Source organism: Heterocephalus glaber, unplaced genomic scaffold (genome assembly GCF_053883595.1).
Source record: "Heterocephalus glaber isolate CG9 unplaced genomic scaffold, H.glaber_assembly_v1.0 deba00000594, whole genome shotgun sequence".
NCBI lineage: Eukaryota > Metazoa > Chordata > Mammalia > Rodentia > Bathyergidae > Heterocephalus > Heterocephalus glaber.
Window position 1 is genome coordinate 9,337,890 of NW_028258151.1, and position 15,527 is coordinate 9,353,416.

The 15,527-nt window shown below is 39.8% G+C and overlaps 1 protein-coding gene across 32 annotated transcripts in view; it reads left to right on the plus strand.

Moving 5' to 3' along the window:
- The window catches only part of Khdrbs2 (KH RNA binding domain containing, signal transduction associated 2), a 570,923-nt gene that overhangs the window by 511,045 nt on the left and 44,351 nt on the right, over positions 1–15,527 (plus strand). For all 32 annotated transcript variants that reach the window (XM_087205165.1, XM_021259405.2, XM_087205160.1 and 29 more), the window contains one exon: positions 5,209–5,267. In XM_087205165.1, the coding sequence (XP_087061291.1) occupies positions 5,209–5,267 (59 nt within the window). The remainder of the gene's footprint in view (positions 1–5,208; positions 5,268–15,527) is intronic.

The window sequence follows — 15,527 nt, forward strand, 5'->3', positions numbered from 1 at the left end:
ACTGTTTTCCTTAGGATCACGTTTCTGAAGTAATTCAGCAACAAAATTTGAACCTATAGTGATAAAAGCTATTTATGTTGTAAAGAATTTGTGACATCACCCCACACGTAGCAACACTTGTGTGGAAGGGTGACCAGAAGATAGGAGTCTTGAGCTGATTGGTTTCACCTATGAAGGAGGGATGATGATTTTAGAGGGATACAATGAGAAGTATTCCATAGCCAAACCCTCTAGTCATATAAACATAAGTGAATTTCCTTCTTTCATTATTAAAAAAAAAAACAAAACAAAAAATACCTATCTCTCCCCATCCAAGAAAATCCAAGTGCAATTCCATTTCGATCTATTCAGAATCCAGGGTCTCTGGGGAATGTGCAGCCCTCACCACATTAGGCCTTCGTATAACTGAAGTCTGGCAAGCTGTAAAATGATAGGCAGATCACCCTTCCACTGTGACCCTCCCTTTCCTGCCCTCACAGAGCATTTAGTATGAAGTGGTCAGAAAAGAGCAGAGTGACTGTTACAGATGCCGTCATTAGGAAAGCAGAAGGAAACTTAGGACAGACAGTGGGGACAACAGCTACAAAGTCCTGCCAAGTGGAGATTAAACTGTGAAATAAGTTTTTTTATTAGTGCATCTGGCAAGCTTGGTTCTCTTTTCTGGGAGTTGTGCCAGATTTCCTGGAAGGTCCTTTTTCACGCTGATTGGATAACTAGACTTATCCACTTATCCATGCCACATCTGAGTTTGGTACAGTAGAATGTGTCTTCCTTGGAGACTTGACAATGTTTATTGCATGTTTCTTGCCGGCACATGTTGGGAGGCCTAAGAAGTGTTCTTAGAATCATGTAGGTTAGCAAAGACCAATGGGAAGTGTGAAGACATCTTTAAGCAACACTTCCTATCTCTTACTATTGGAACACAAAGCAGCTGACTTCTCTAATACTGTTAAATCTCAAATTCTGAGCCCTCTAGCAATTTAAATTATAAAACTAACAAAATCAGGCAGAAAAGCCTTCCTAGCAAAGTTCCATTCACTTTCATTTCTTCCTGCAGAGTGTCCCATTCTGATTTGAGCTCTTATCCCTCATAAACCTTTTAAAAACAGCAAGGATCACTAACAGTGGGGTTTTGCTCATTTTTCCCTGGTATAAGATGGATGTGAGGCCTGCTGGCCTTCAAATTGTCACTGGCAAGAGCATAACAAGAGCCATCTGCTTTCTACTCTGTAATCTTATTTCACTTAGTACCCTCCGGTTTTCTACTACGTTAATACTTCATAGTTTGGAACTTTAATGGCAGCCGACACTTCTACATATTGAATATGTAGAACTGTAATTTATATGATCAACCAAATTATTGTGACCAAGAAACTCAAAATTCAGTTTCTCAAACAATATTTAAAATACTTATTTGTCTCAACAATCTTGGCAGTAAGCAGTAGTGTAGAATAAATCTACTCCTGTTATCATTTAGAGGCAGATGTCCCCCTGTTTTAGTCCATGGTCCCTAAGGCATTGTATTTGTTTGCAGGATAAATGCTAGATCATCACTATGAAGGTGAAGAAACTCAAGTCCAAAATGAGGAGCTTATCCATAAATCAGAAATGATATTGGTTGCCACACTTACCTTTGCACACATCCCATGTTTCCTAATTTAGTCACAGAGGTACATCAAGCTGAAAGGGTGGTTGAGGGATATATTCACTACCTTCAAGTTATTTACCCAAGTAAAACATTTCCCATGGAAAAACTGAGAAGTGATACTGAAAAGTTATGAAGTCTATAGTGTCCATTGTGATTATTATCCATCATCTTCCATTCATTTTACATTACCCATTATTTTACAAATGTCCATTAGGTTCCATTTTCCTTTCTTAGAGTTCTGAAAGTTAGAATTCCTTCTTTTGTATAAGTATTATTCTGATAGTAACTGCAGCTTCTTGAGTATGGTCTTTCTTGTTGCTGTTCTTTTTTTCCCCTTATTTTCATCAATTAAAATAGAAATTATAATACAGTTATAAATATAATAATATCACAAGGTTGCGCTTGGTGCTGCTGGTTTTATCCAGCACATGCTGGGACATGTAATCAGAGGATTACTCAAAAATTGATTGTAACAAAGACAGGAAGAAGTTGGTATCAATGGCAATGTCTTTTTCCTACCAACAGGAATGCTGCTTATTAAGTTATTTTTGCATGATGGTTTTTCCGTGGTCTTCTATGGATTTAATGTAATGTAACAATTCTTAGGACTGTGCTACATCCATGTGAGGATTCTGGATTGGGTTGAATCATTTCTATTAAGACAAGTGTGTGAAAGAAGACATAAACATTCAGCCAGCAGCCAATGGCACGGCCCTGTGCAATTTTAAGGAGGATGGGGAGAAGATCCAATACCATGTGCTTTTACTGCACGGTTTGCATGTAAATATTCTGAGCAAGGAGGGCTGGACTATGTAATCTTTTTTCCCCAGCTTCTTTATATGAAAACTGAAATCATTGCACTATAAAGTGCATCCCAGGAAGATAAAGATAATCCAACTTCTCTCTGTTCACCCCTAATATGTAGATTTTTGTTCCCTTATTTGCTTCTTGTTCCTTTACTGTCGATGAAGGTTTTAATACTTAATCTATGGAGACATCTGAGATTTCTGTGAGCAATACCAACAGCTACTACATCAGAGAACATAATTTCAGACTCTTCTCTTTCCTTCCCCCGTCTATGGCATCCACCCCATACTCAGACCTTGTACAGTTTGGTATTTGATATTAAGCTACTTTTTTTCTGTACTTTTTGCACATAAAAGGAATGGAAGCTGGAGGTGTAGCTTAGTGGTAAAGCACATGCCTTGAATGCGTGAAGCCCTGAATATGATCCATATAAGTACAAATAAATAAAAGAATTAAGTAATCTTGAGATATTTTATGAATTAAGATTCACACAGAAGACAACTGACTGACATCTAGCTTTAAATCACAGAGCTTTTTGAAGGGAAAACATATGTATTTACAGATCCCAAAATAAGAGTAAAAATATATAGGAATTGTTTATCCAAATACTAACTTATTTTTCTCACTTTTTACATAATACTTTTTAAAAATTATGACACAGTTACATGAGGCTACTCCCTTAAATAGTATCTAATCCTCCTAGAAACAATTCATTCTTTTGTTTCATAAATATTTTTTGAGCAGCCATGATGTGGCAAACATTCCAGAAAATCAGCCTGGGACAGTGCCAGCCAGTGAATAAACAGAGACTAAGTCTTCTACCAAAGAACTTACATTTTACACATGGGAAGCACCACCAAATAAACAGGCAAATATATAACGTGTTTATATAACAGGTATGATGGTGACTGAGAAATATAGGATGAACAATTGAAGGATGCATGTGGGAGTAGTTCACACAGATGGAGCAAGTCAACCTCTCCGGGGCTGAGTGATCAAAGGATAGGAGAAGGGACAATCAGGAGCTAGAAAAGGACTTTGACAGGAAGTAGGAACTGGAAATAAAAAGTCTGACACAATCATGCATTTGCCATGCTGAGGGAACATGTCGTGCCCGGCATGCCCAGAGTTGAGTGGGCAAGGGGTAGGTGGCAGAGAGGGGACTCTGGACACACTGGGGAAGCCAACTACATAGGCAAATTAGAATTTTTCTCTTTTTTTTCTGAAAGATATAAAAAGACACTGATGTGTGTTTAGTAAAGAACTCAGAAGATCTAATTTAGACCTATAAAAAATGACTTTGACTTCTCAGAGGACAATAAGAACAGCAAGCAAGGCACAAGACCAGTATTCATTAAAGTGAGAGGTGCTGGTAGCCTTTAACCACAGCTATGGCTGTGACTCTGTTTAGCCATGTCCAGGTCATAAATATATTTTGAAGCTGAAGTGAAAAAATTTCTGTTTGAATTGAACATTAGATTTCAGAGAAAAGAGAAAATCCCATGGTTTTTGGCAAAAGAAGCACTAATTAAGGTGGAGTCTCTGATAAAGATGTGATGAATGCAAAAGGAATAGAACTAAGTTGGAAAGATGAGGGACTCTTTTGTACTTGGGTATGTGCAGCTCTCTATCCAAATGGAAATGCACATGGGGTGCATGGGAGTGGAGCAGTGGGCAGAGCTGAGGGTGGAGGTGGAACTTGGAAGTCCTCAGAGTAGAGCAGCATCAGTTGAGCCACCTGGGGAGCGAGTGTGAGTAGCCCAGGGGAAGTCTGTGGAAGTGGGGTCCCAGGGCTATCCAGGGTCAGCTGGCTGGGAAGATGGGAAGGAACTAGGAGAGAAGAACACAGAGGTGATGTGGGTTTAGAGACCCCAAGAGGTCTCAGGAGGCAAGAGTCTGAAGGACGAGGAATGACCAACAGTGTGCCATGGTATTAAAGTCCACTGACTGACAACGTCACGAGCCCGACTAGAGAAGCAGCGGGAACAACAGCCGGGCTGGCTGCCTCCAGACTGTGGAGGGAGGGTCTGTGGATTCACCTCTTCCCAGTGAGTTTGCTGGAAGGCACAGAAGGGGTGTCACTGGGGCAGACACATGGGAGGGCGGTGTGTCCAGCATGGAGCACAGTCAAGTGTCTGGGAACTGAGAGAAAGAAGCCTCAGAGGGGAACAGACTGAGGAACCTAGGCAGGTGGGTGGGGATTGAGGTATGCTCTGAGTAACAAATAGATAAAAGAGCACTTTTTGACAGCTGCTGAAATGTGGAAGTATTTAGGAAATCAATGATTGAAAAGAAATCACTGATCTGTTTGAAAAGTGCATGGAGGGGATTTGGCAGTGATGGGGGGTGTGATGACAGCTCGAATGTTTGCAATGTGTATTTTCAAGGTAACAGCATTAAAAGCCATCCACATTTCACCAGATTGTCAACTTAGGCAGCACTTTTTCTTGGCAATGGATCCCTATGTCTTTCCTCTTGAGAAATTTTGAAGTATTATACTTGTGTTTTAGAGGAAACTTGATTTATCAAATTGGAAGACAGTGGTAAAGAAATGACGAAGTAGCATGAAAAAAATCATAGCACTTCTGGTCAATAACTTGTGTTTTTCTCGCTGAACATCTCTTTGGAAGTGTCTTGTGCCCAGGGCTCCTGGGATATTACCTGAGCACACATTTTGACTGAGTTCCACAGGAGTTTCTGGGTCGCATCCACCTGCCTGTGGTAACACTGACTGCTGTCTACATCTGTTTCAGTGTGCCTGAATACTATGAGTACAGCCACGGAGTGAGTGAGGATGCCTATGACAGCTACGGTAAGACCCTCCCTTCACAAAAACGGAGAAATCCGAGCATCTATCAGTCACTGCCAACTCAGAAATTACTTCTCCCCTACCCCTGTTTTCACAGAAGTCCAGGATAAATTGATTTATGTAATTCCAGGGTAAGATTTGGCATAAAGAGCCAGTACCTTTAAATGGGACAGATCCATTTTGATCAAACTTCAAAAGTCAATCACAACTGTAGATCATTTTCAACAGCCAGTGTGAGTGTTCTGAATAGTGTCTTCCATGTTTCACTTCCTTTGCCTGAGTGATTTGACGACAACATTGTGTCTATTCCATGTCACAAAGACCACAGAGTAATATACATTTAAAGTACTTTAACTTTAAAATTATTTTTCTAGCATGAATTGATCTTAAAAGTGCCAAGTAATGCTTGACTTGTAAGAATTAATAATCAATAAGCACTTCACTCTATGAAATTAATTTTAAAATGTGCTCTTCAGTTAAATGTACCACTTTAATCATAATCCTGTCCAGTAGAGATGTAGCAAGTGTCTGTGAGGTGCTGATACAGTACTTGGTTTTTGAGGTATGGTATCCAGCTCTTTAAAATGCATACACAGTGCTGCAAGTTGCCCCCATTGAAGTGATGCTGGCAGAAATGTTTGCCATCTTGGATTTTTATTGAAATTGTACCCTGAATTCTGCTTCTCTTTTTGGCAACCAGAAGGCAGAGTGCATAGAGCGCTGCCTGTGTTGGGGCTCTGCAGGATGAGGCTGTAGCGCTGCACCAGGGTGGAGAAAGGGGGTGGGGAGCGGAAGAGGAGGAGGAGCGCCCCTGGAACTGCAGCCAGAAACTGAGCGGCCCAGGCCTAGCGCAGAAGCAGGGCAGAAGCACCCCAGCGTCACCACCCCGTTGGTCACAGGCTGACTGCTCAGACACACTTTCCTGTAGTTTTTTATAATACGCTCCTCGACTAAGGGTTTTCATCTCCATTTTTAAGAGGAAACTGAACAACATAGATGAAGTCAAGGTGAGAGCGTAGCTGCCAGGCTCAGCTTCTGCTTTAAACCCTCAGTGGGTGGGATACTGTTCCTTGCTGCACAACACACAGAGCACCTATCCTGGCTCTGAACTAAGTAACAGGAAGAGGATTAGAGGCAATACAAATAATCCTTAGTGGAAACCATAGAGGGCGACAGAGCACTTGCCCAGCATGCTTGAGGACCTAGGCTCAGTCCCCCAACTACCAGAGGTGATGACAGGCGTGTGTGTACGCTAATTCTCTTCACCATCCCAACTCGCCTGTCCTCATCTGCATTTCTGTTGTTCCACGCACATTATTCGCTGTGCAGCACTCAAGCGATATGTGTTGCTCAGTTAGTCACTGAGGATCATAGATGAATTAAGATGCAACTGTGGCTTTTCTCTGACCCGTTTGACTGTTTGCATGTAGACATTGCTGGCGCTAGGAGTACGTGGATACCCAAACTGTCCTTCCCAGGTTCCTGCTGTGTGCAGTTATAAAATGTATGGCTACACATACTGTAAATTGCCCCAGCAGGTAAACCATGTGAGTTTAGAAGAGTTTGGAAATCAAGTACTCTAAACTTTTATAGTTTTATTCAAGGTTACAGAGCACTACGCATTTGATAAATAGTTATTTAACCAGGGATTTAGCTCAGTGGTACTGCCGCCTACCCTGCAAGTGCAAGAACCAGAGTTTGATCTCCAGTATACCCCTCAAAAAACCCAAACAAAATAAAGTTATTTAGTGGCTAACATCTGTAAGGCACTGTCCTCAATGCTAGAGAGAATGCAGTGAAAAAATCTTTTGAAGCTTACATTCAAATGAGAACTATATTATTATTCTTTTTAAAGCAATTTTGAAAACTGGAATCTTCATTTTCAAATTAGAGTCATTATTTTCTATACTTGTTCCATAAGTTTAGCGAAATCACTTTCATGAGCTCTTCTTCACCTAAATACAAGCCCTTACATCTATGGCGGGGATGAATTTGGTGACATCTGATGGGGTAATTCATGAGAGATAGAATTTCCATTTCTTAGTTATTTATATTCGTAATGTTAATATTACATAAAGCAACAGGAAGAGCGTGTGCATATAAATTAGGGCTTCTCAAACCTTTTAATGGAGAGCCAGGTGGCGTGTTAGGGAGGCCAGGTTCAGTTCTGGGACTCCATGGCCCTTACCTTTTTCTTTTGCAGTCGCCTGGTTCTCTTGATGAATCAACACCTAAAGAAGAATAACCCACTTTCGTATAGAAGTCTTAGCTTTCCATAAGCACCAGATATCACATTGATCAAATTGCCAGCCAGCAATTCTGTGCACTAAGAAAGTAGCCAATAAAGTCTTTATGAACGTACGAGGAAAATATAGAAAAGGATTTTACTACCAGAGTAAAGAAAGTATTAGTCAGGCAGCAATTTACTCACTAGTATTTCAGCTCAATTGGTCATATTCTCAATGTTGCAAGACTAGACACAGTTAAGTATAAATACAGACCATTCTTTAGTGCCATTATCTTTTGTTTAACCTCTGGAATTGGATGCCAATTTGTCACCTTTATTGAGCAACCGTAAGTTCAAGCATGCTCCTCATATTCAACATGTGTTTTCTCTTTGTGGGAAAATATTAATATTCTAATCCTCTATGCATTTGGATCTGGAAAGTTCTTCCTGATTTTCCTGTTGGGAGATAATTATTCAGGATGAATGTAATGGCTTATTTTGTTGAGGTTTGAGGATCACATTCAGGAGGCTGGGGACAGGAATCTGAACAATGGGTGGCTGCCTGTGCCATGGCACAGCTCGCATCAGGGGTGATGTGTGAGGAGACATGTGCTGGCCAGATGCCAGGACCCTGCCCCACCCCACCTGCTCCCCTGCAAGCTCAGTGTGGTCTGTCTGGGAACACATGGTTCCAGGAACAGAGGTCTGAAATGCTCAACCAAAGCATCAATGTGCTCAGTAATGCACATCCAAAGTGGACGTTTTCATGTCTAGCTAGGCGCAGTGCAACACCTGTTTTCTCAGCACTCTGGGAGGCTGAGGCAGGAGGATCACAAGTTCAGTCATAGCCTAGAACTTGGTGACTTAGTGACCCACCTCAGAAATAAGAAACAATAAAAAATATAAAGGGATGGGTGTCTTTCCAGCTCACTGTGAGAGTGCTGATTTCAATTCTCAGTACCACAATTAATAATAAGATTCCTTTCTGCCACAGGGGTTTAGCAATATAAGCAGATACATAAATTTGATTAACCTGAAGATAAGCCATGTTTCTTACTGTAAAAAGAAATATACATACAGTATGGAAAATAAAAGTAAATAGAAAGAACAAAATTTAAATCACTTGAATTATACTGCTATATTTATCTATAATTTATGTTTGTTATATTTTTGTCAGTAATTTTAACCATTAATATGCATATTTTACTTAAAATGAGAGCACAACACAAGCTATTTAAAATCCCTTTAAGTTTTTCCTATCATAGAATTTTTTCCACTTTTCAATCATTAGTATCATTCCTTGATCAAAAAAAATAGTTTCATATATTTTTTCATGTGCTATCACAATTAAACACCAAAGTATGTTTTTCATGTGTTATCACAATTAAACACCCTATTTTGCATAACCAAAATACAAAAAAATGTACTGTCAGTGCATGTGATCATGAGATTTAAACCCGAGAATTTTCATGTTCTCACGTCCCATAGCAAGGGCCAGGGTGGGTGAGGGGAGGTAAAGCTTAGCAGCAGCATCTGGACCCCAGTTAATGCACCTCGAGGGCACTCAGATTGTGGCATCAGGTGTCGGACCGTGGGTGCTAGGCATTAGGTAGTTGGTAGCAGGTTGCTCATCCCGTGATAAGCAGCTGGGCAAATGGTACCATGTAAAGGCACATATGGAGAGCATGAGCATCCACTGGAGTCAAATATAGACTGATGTTTTTCACTAATTCTGCGAATTTCTGTATTGACTAATATCGGTGTGTATCTTCTTTTTAATGAGCTGTGCAGTCTTTTACATCAGTAGTGTTGATTCCAAAATGTACACCTTATACCTCTACTTCGCTGTTCACTCCCTGTCTGAATTAGTAATCCTTCCCCATGGCATTCTGGCTGTGCCGTTGCTGTAGTGTGGAATCTCAGTGGAATGTGTATTTCTGCAAGAGGAGTGGCCTCGACTCCCGAGCTCCTGGCTTCCTCCCCGACATGGGCCGCTGTCAGAGGATGCTAGGGCCAGTCGCCCACATGCCTTCCTGTTCTGCTCTGCTGGGTAGGAAGAGTCTGTGGCCCTGGGAAGGGAGGAGAGGCAGGTATCCAGGGAAAGGAACAGGGCCTGCATTCCAAAGAGGCAGGGATGGAATCTCTCTTTGAAGCTTCCTTCAGATACAATTTGAAATAAACTAGTAGAAATAAAAAACTAATCCTTCAACTTGACAGTTCACTCTGAATTTTAATACATTATAGTTTTATTTATTGAAATGGGATATTGGTTTGTTGCCCAGACCAGGCTCAAATCTGTGGGTCCAGGTGATCCTCCTGCCTCAGCCTCCTAAGTAGCTAGGACTATGGGCACAAGCCACCGTGCCTGCCTTGCATCCCTACATTGTATTTTGTGTATTAACAGACTGAAGTTGTATTTGTCATTTGGCCCATATTTCATTGTTGAAATAACAAATATATGGACTTCAAAAAAAGCATATACCCTTTTTTGGGGTTCCTCAAAAATTATTGAAGATATCTCCAGATAATCTAATATTAATTATTAAATGATTTTTTTCTTGCAACAAGGTAAATATTAACATTTAAATATTGAATGTAACTAAATCATATATGTAACTATTATGAAAATCTTTTGATATGTAATGTGTTGATATTCATTGAATAGGTATTTGGTATTAAGTAGATTTTTATTAGGTCTACATTTATATATTCCACATACATTGCATTTATATAGCTTGAATTTAATTTTAGAGCATAAATATTTGATGTATGCAAATTCCAAATCAGTGTATGCACTTAAAAATTTTTCCTAATTTATTAGAGCTACTAAAATTGTTTTGGCTACATCTGAGTAGTTCATAATTCAATGAGGATGCGTTTGAAATACAATGCATACACTGGATTGGCTTAGCAATACTTCACATAATAAATACCCTCTACATTCTCTCAGACTGACAGTGACACACGAACAGCAGCACTATCTTCTCAGAGAAGAGTGGTTATTTAAATGCATTTAATGTATGAAGGGAGCTAATTATGCACCCACTCTTTAGCAGCATTCTAGATGACAGCTCTGTGGAAGCCAGGGGGATGATATTAATGCATGTCTCGAAGTGAATGAAAGCAAAAGGAGTCTGTGTGCCGAGTTCTAGGGCATTGGAGTGTTCACTTCAAGTCAATTGCAGGACAGGAGCACATTCATGTCATGTTGAAGGGTGAGAATGATTATTATCCCAGTGTGAAAATGAGCCCTGCATTGATTAATCTGAGGACAGCCAAGAAAATAAAACCACTGGCATTTACGATAGCCACATGCTTCAACAAAGACTGTTTTTAATAGAAAAGAGAAATATACATCTGGGAAAATTGATTTTATAAAAGAAGATGAGTTTTCTTAATATAAGAATTTTTCAGTCATTAAAAAGCAGTGTATACAAATAATTTATTTTTCCTGGCACTTATTAAGATTGAAGTCAGTATATGATAGGTTGCTGAGGAAAAATGCCACTTTGAGTTATTAATTCAATTTTAATGTAGATTTTTAAACTTTATTTATAATTGAAAGTAAGAAAGACTCAGCAAAATTATGCTTCCAAAGGATCTTAAAATTCAGTTGTAAAATGAGCTTTAAAATTAGCTTATTTTCTCTTTCACTGTTTCAGAGGTTCCAATTAGATATCTGATCAGATTAGTCTTGATAATAGATGCCAATCACATTGCCTAAGCACAGTACAATCAAAAGGAGCAGAGCATCATTACTTTATGGCTATTCTTGCTAATTTTAGGTTAGTTATATTTGCAATTTCAATTTGTTTTGAACTATGCACTCCAAAATTAACAATTTTAGAAAAAATTGGAACCTGCTTCTCTATATTTTAGAGATTGTTAGCTTTGATTATGCATTTTAGAATTGCCTGGTGAGCTTGGAAAAAATACTAATGTCTACTTTTCACCCCCAAGCAGCTGGGTCACAACCTTTGGAGAAGAGAACTGGTCATCGGAATTGTTTAAAATTCTCCTTGCTGGTCCTACTTTATATAAGCTGAAGTTCGGAATAAGTCAGATGCATATGGGGAGCAGGCTAAAAGCCTGCTGTGGTCTAACAAGTAATATCTACCCTTTGGTAAATGTCTTTACACTTCCTCTCCCAAGGCCAAATTCTTGAAATCCAGTTTTCCCTGTTAGTCTCTGCTTAGCAGGACACTGGAAAGGTGAATGAGCAAATCTGTGGTGAGCTTTTCCATCCTGTGATAGGCATTACAGTTTATGCACAGGCTACTTTTACAACACACAGTGTTTAGTAACCAAGCATTCCATTATAGAACCTGTTCTTTAAATCTGCCTTTTAAAGCTATAAGTTTAAGTAGTGGAAAATATAAGTCACTGCTTTTTTGTGTGTTGAACACTTAAATCTCAAACTTTACTTTCTCTAAAACTGACTCAAAAGATAGAGTCCACAAAAAATTATAGTTTGCTTGCATCTAGCAACACTCTTGTTGAGACTTAAAACAAGCCATAGGAAAGTAATTTTATCACTTTCCTTTCCACTGAGTTAATGGTTCAGTCTTTTTAACTATGGAAGAAAAAGAAAGTTGAGTGGCTTATTGCCAGAATCTTAGAGTGGACAGGTCAAGTACAATAAAGTCTACTCAATATGATATGGATTTATATTGAAAATATAGAAAAAGCTTTGCTTTTAAAACACAAAGTATAAATACAAAATATAGAAATGGGAAAATTTTTCTTGCCCACATGGAAGTACTCCAACTAAGAAAGTATATATCTAAGAGTTAGGCCACCCTGGGAGAAGGCATCCTTCACAGCATTTCTAGAGTTTGAGGAGATACATTTATTAAAAGAGCATAGAGTCTAAAAAAGATCAAGACATGTTCTAAAATAAATGTGGCATACTTCCTTTATAGAATATGCTATAATTTATTGATGAATAACTCAATGAAAGCTGATTCTCTATATACACACATACAGGCATGGCTTGCTGAGAAATTATACCTGTTGAAAACAATTTACACTTAGTGGTGACTTATTGTCATTGTCCTTTTGTCATGAACAAATGAGTTAACCACACCAGTGCCCTGTCAAACTTTCAGCTTAGTTGGTAAACAAGATGTGTCAGAAAAAAGCAAGCAGAATGTTCAGCTCGGTCTCTGGGTCCTGTGGGAGTCCAGGAAGAGCTCACGGAAAGTCCCTTCATGTCCCAGGGAACACAGCAGCAGGCAGCAGACAGACACCCCAGCTAGTGTTTGGCATCCCGAACTTCTGGCAGAGACAGGGCCCATCATGGATAAAAAGCTAAGATTCGGGCTGCTGAGGGGATGGGAGTAGCAAGCAAAGAAACCAGGAGAATGCACGGGGTCAGGCTACACTTCATAAGATAAAGCTTTGTTCTCCACAAAATTCTTCTTAAATACCAGTGACCAATCTGGGGACCCCATGCCACTCTTACTTCTGACCAGCCATATCTAAATCAGGGGGTTCCCATTGCCCACTCAGATTTGGTAATTTTCCAGGATAACTCATAGATAAGCAGAGTGCCATGTGCACAGTTTTGTTATGGCAAAAAGATACACCAGAACCAGCCGCAGGGAGGGACACTGAGGCAGAGGAAAAGTCTGGGATGTCCCCAGCATGGAGACTGAGCATTGCCCTCCTGTGACAGTCAGTGTGCCGCGACCAGCAAAGCACTGCCGGCCAGGGAAGTTCACACAGCCTCCAGGTCCAGAGTTTCTGCTGTCATTCCAGTATGTGGACACAAAGAACTGAACTATGTCACTACCTAGATGGGTTTAATTTAGGGGAAAGCTGACTGTGAGACACCTGAGCCAGGCACACACACGTGTCAGCAGCTGAGACTCTGGTGACAATTCGCACTATGGTCACTGTTAGCAGACCTGCAGCAGGGCCCTCCCTAGAGAGAGGCAGGGCAGAATCTGGCCTCAGGCTCAGCCACAAGACCCTTGAGAGCGCTCTGGTGAAGGCACTCACCTGAAAGAAGCCAGTAGCCTCTTATGGAGCCGAAGTGCAGACATAAAACACTCGGAAATCCTATTCTACACTTAATTACTGAGTGCCTGGTATGTTCACCCTCTGATTCCAGAGTTGAGACAGAGTACTTAGAAAGGCCCAGCCCTTTGTTACTCTCTGGATGGATTATCCCAAGTGATACTTTTTCTAATGAAGAACATCTAATTAAAAATTTGAAAGAGTGATGAAAGCTGTAAATGCTTCCCAGAACCTAACTGAATTTCTTGAGAGCATAACTGATGGTGAAACTGAAAATTAATGACTCCTCTTCGGGAGCATAATTCAACATGCTCATCTGTGGACGCAGATGCCGGTCACCTGTATTTCTCCCCAGCAGTACTATTTTATTACCCTCAGCATCTACAAATGGTGGGAATACAAACTGTGAGGATAAAATGGTTTAGTCGTTCAGTTCCAGAATCCCATTAATACTTCAGATCACTCAGAGCAGGCAAGGACCCTGGGCTCCACTGGCAGGGGGATGGACGCTGAGATCACCCAGAACAAATTCAGGCTCTCATGCTAACAAAATTAAAACTGCAACTTCACTCCTGTAGCTAATTAATTGTTGTAGGAATCACTAATTATTATATAATCCAAGGGGAGTAAAATGAATTGTCCTGTTTTCTAGCCAAAATTAAAAGAAGGGAAAAATGAAGAGGTAAAAGGGGGAAAAAAGGAAGCCAGAAACTTCTATAAGATGAAAGAGATGGGGGAGAAATGATAAACTGTGACAGAAAAAAACCCTGCATCTTCCCAGCAACTAGACTCTGTGAGCTACAGTTTCTTCATCTTTCAAATGCGAGCAGTATTAACACCTGCCTTGCGGGAAAATTGTGAGTTTGTGTTAATCACACACAAAATGCCTCGCTTGCCCTTGCCCCTTTGAGGGTGAAATTGAGAACAACAGCAGAACATCTCAGCCTAACATAGTTTCTCTGGGAATAAATAGCTTTAAAGCAATCCATAGCGTATATCTGAAGTACAGTTTCAGATACAATAATATTCCTCAAAGAGATAATAAACTTAACTGAGAACAACAAACTGAGCGGCTCCGGGCTAGGATGAATCTTAATCAACCGAGTCGCAGTGCTCCAAATGGCCACACACCCAAGACATTAGCAGTGTGTGATGCAGAGATTTATGTAGTTTCATACTTTAGTTGTGGTTTCTGCATATTGATTTACAGAGCACCAAAAATAAATTCAAGTAAAAAGAGCAGCCCTCTTTCCTTGTTGTGGATTTAAAAGCCATTTTGGTTTTTTCTGAGATTCCTTTGCAGATCTCAGAAAAACGAAGCACCACCTGGGACTAGCAAAGTGTGCCACAGGCTGTGTCCTCGTGGTAATAATCTCCACAGTATCCCTTCAGAACTGACCTCTAAAATTAACTGACTCCAAACGTGACATTTTAATGAAAGATAAATATTAAAAGTTTCCTTCATCTGCTATTCAATAATGCCGACTTGTCCTAAATGCCCTTTGTTCCTATGCATCATATTTCCCCAAAGACTTTGATTTTTAAGAATTTAGAAGAGAGGATACAGTTCTGCAGTTTTAAGAATCATCCAGGTTTTTCTTCCCACTGCGAATGTGGTTCCCACATAACAACCCTGATTCTGCTAAGAACATAGAATTTGAGGGTGCAGCTTCGAAAGTCACTAGAGTAACACTGAGTGCACAAAAATAATTATCTGATAATTTATACTCCTTTATCAAAATAAGATGCCCCTCAGCAATGCTTATTAGCATATAATCGAGATGTATGCATGGCATTCTGTGAAACTTGATGGTCTATTAATTTAACCAGCAGTCTGTTAATTTACAAAAAGAGTAACTTTTAAAAAAAATATTAATATATCTCAAATACATGGAGTTTGACAACTGAATTGCTAACAGCACCTTTCTAAATATTTGTTTTGCTTATTTTCTATAATAGAGTTTAAAACCGGTGTTGTTCAGTAGTGCCCTTTATAAGTAGCGTAGAGACATTTA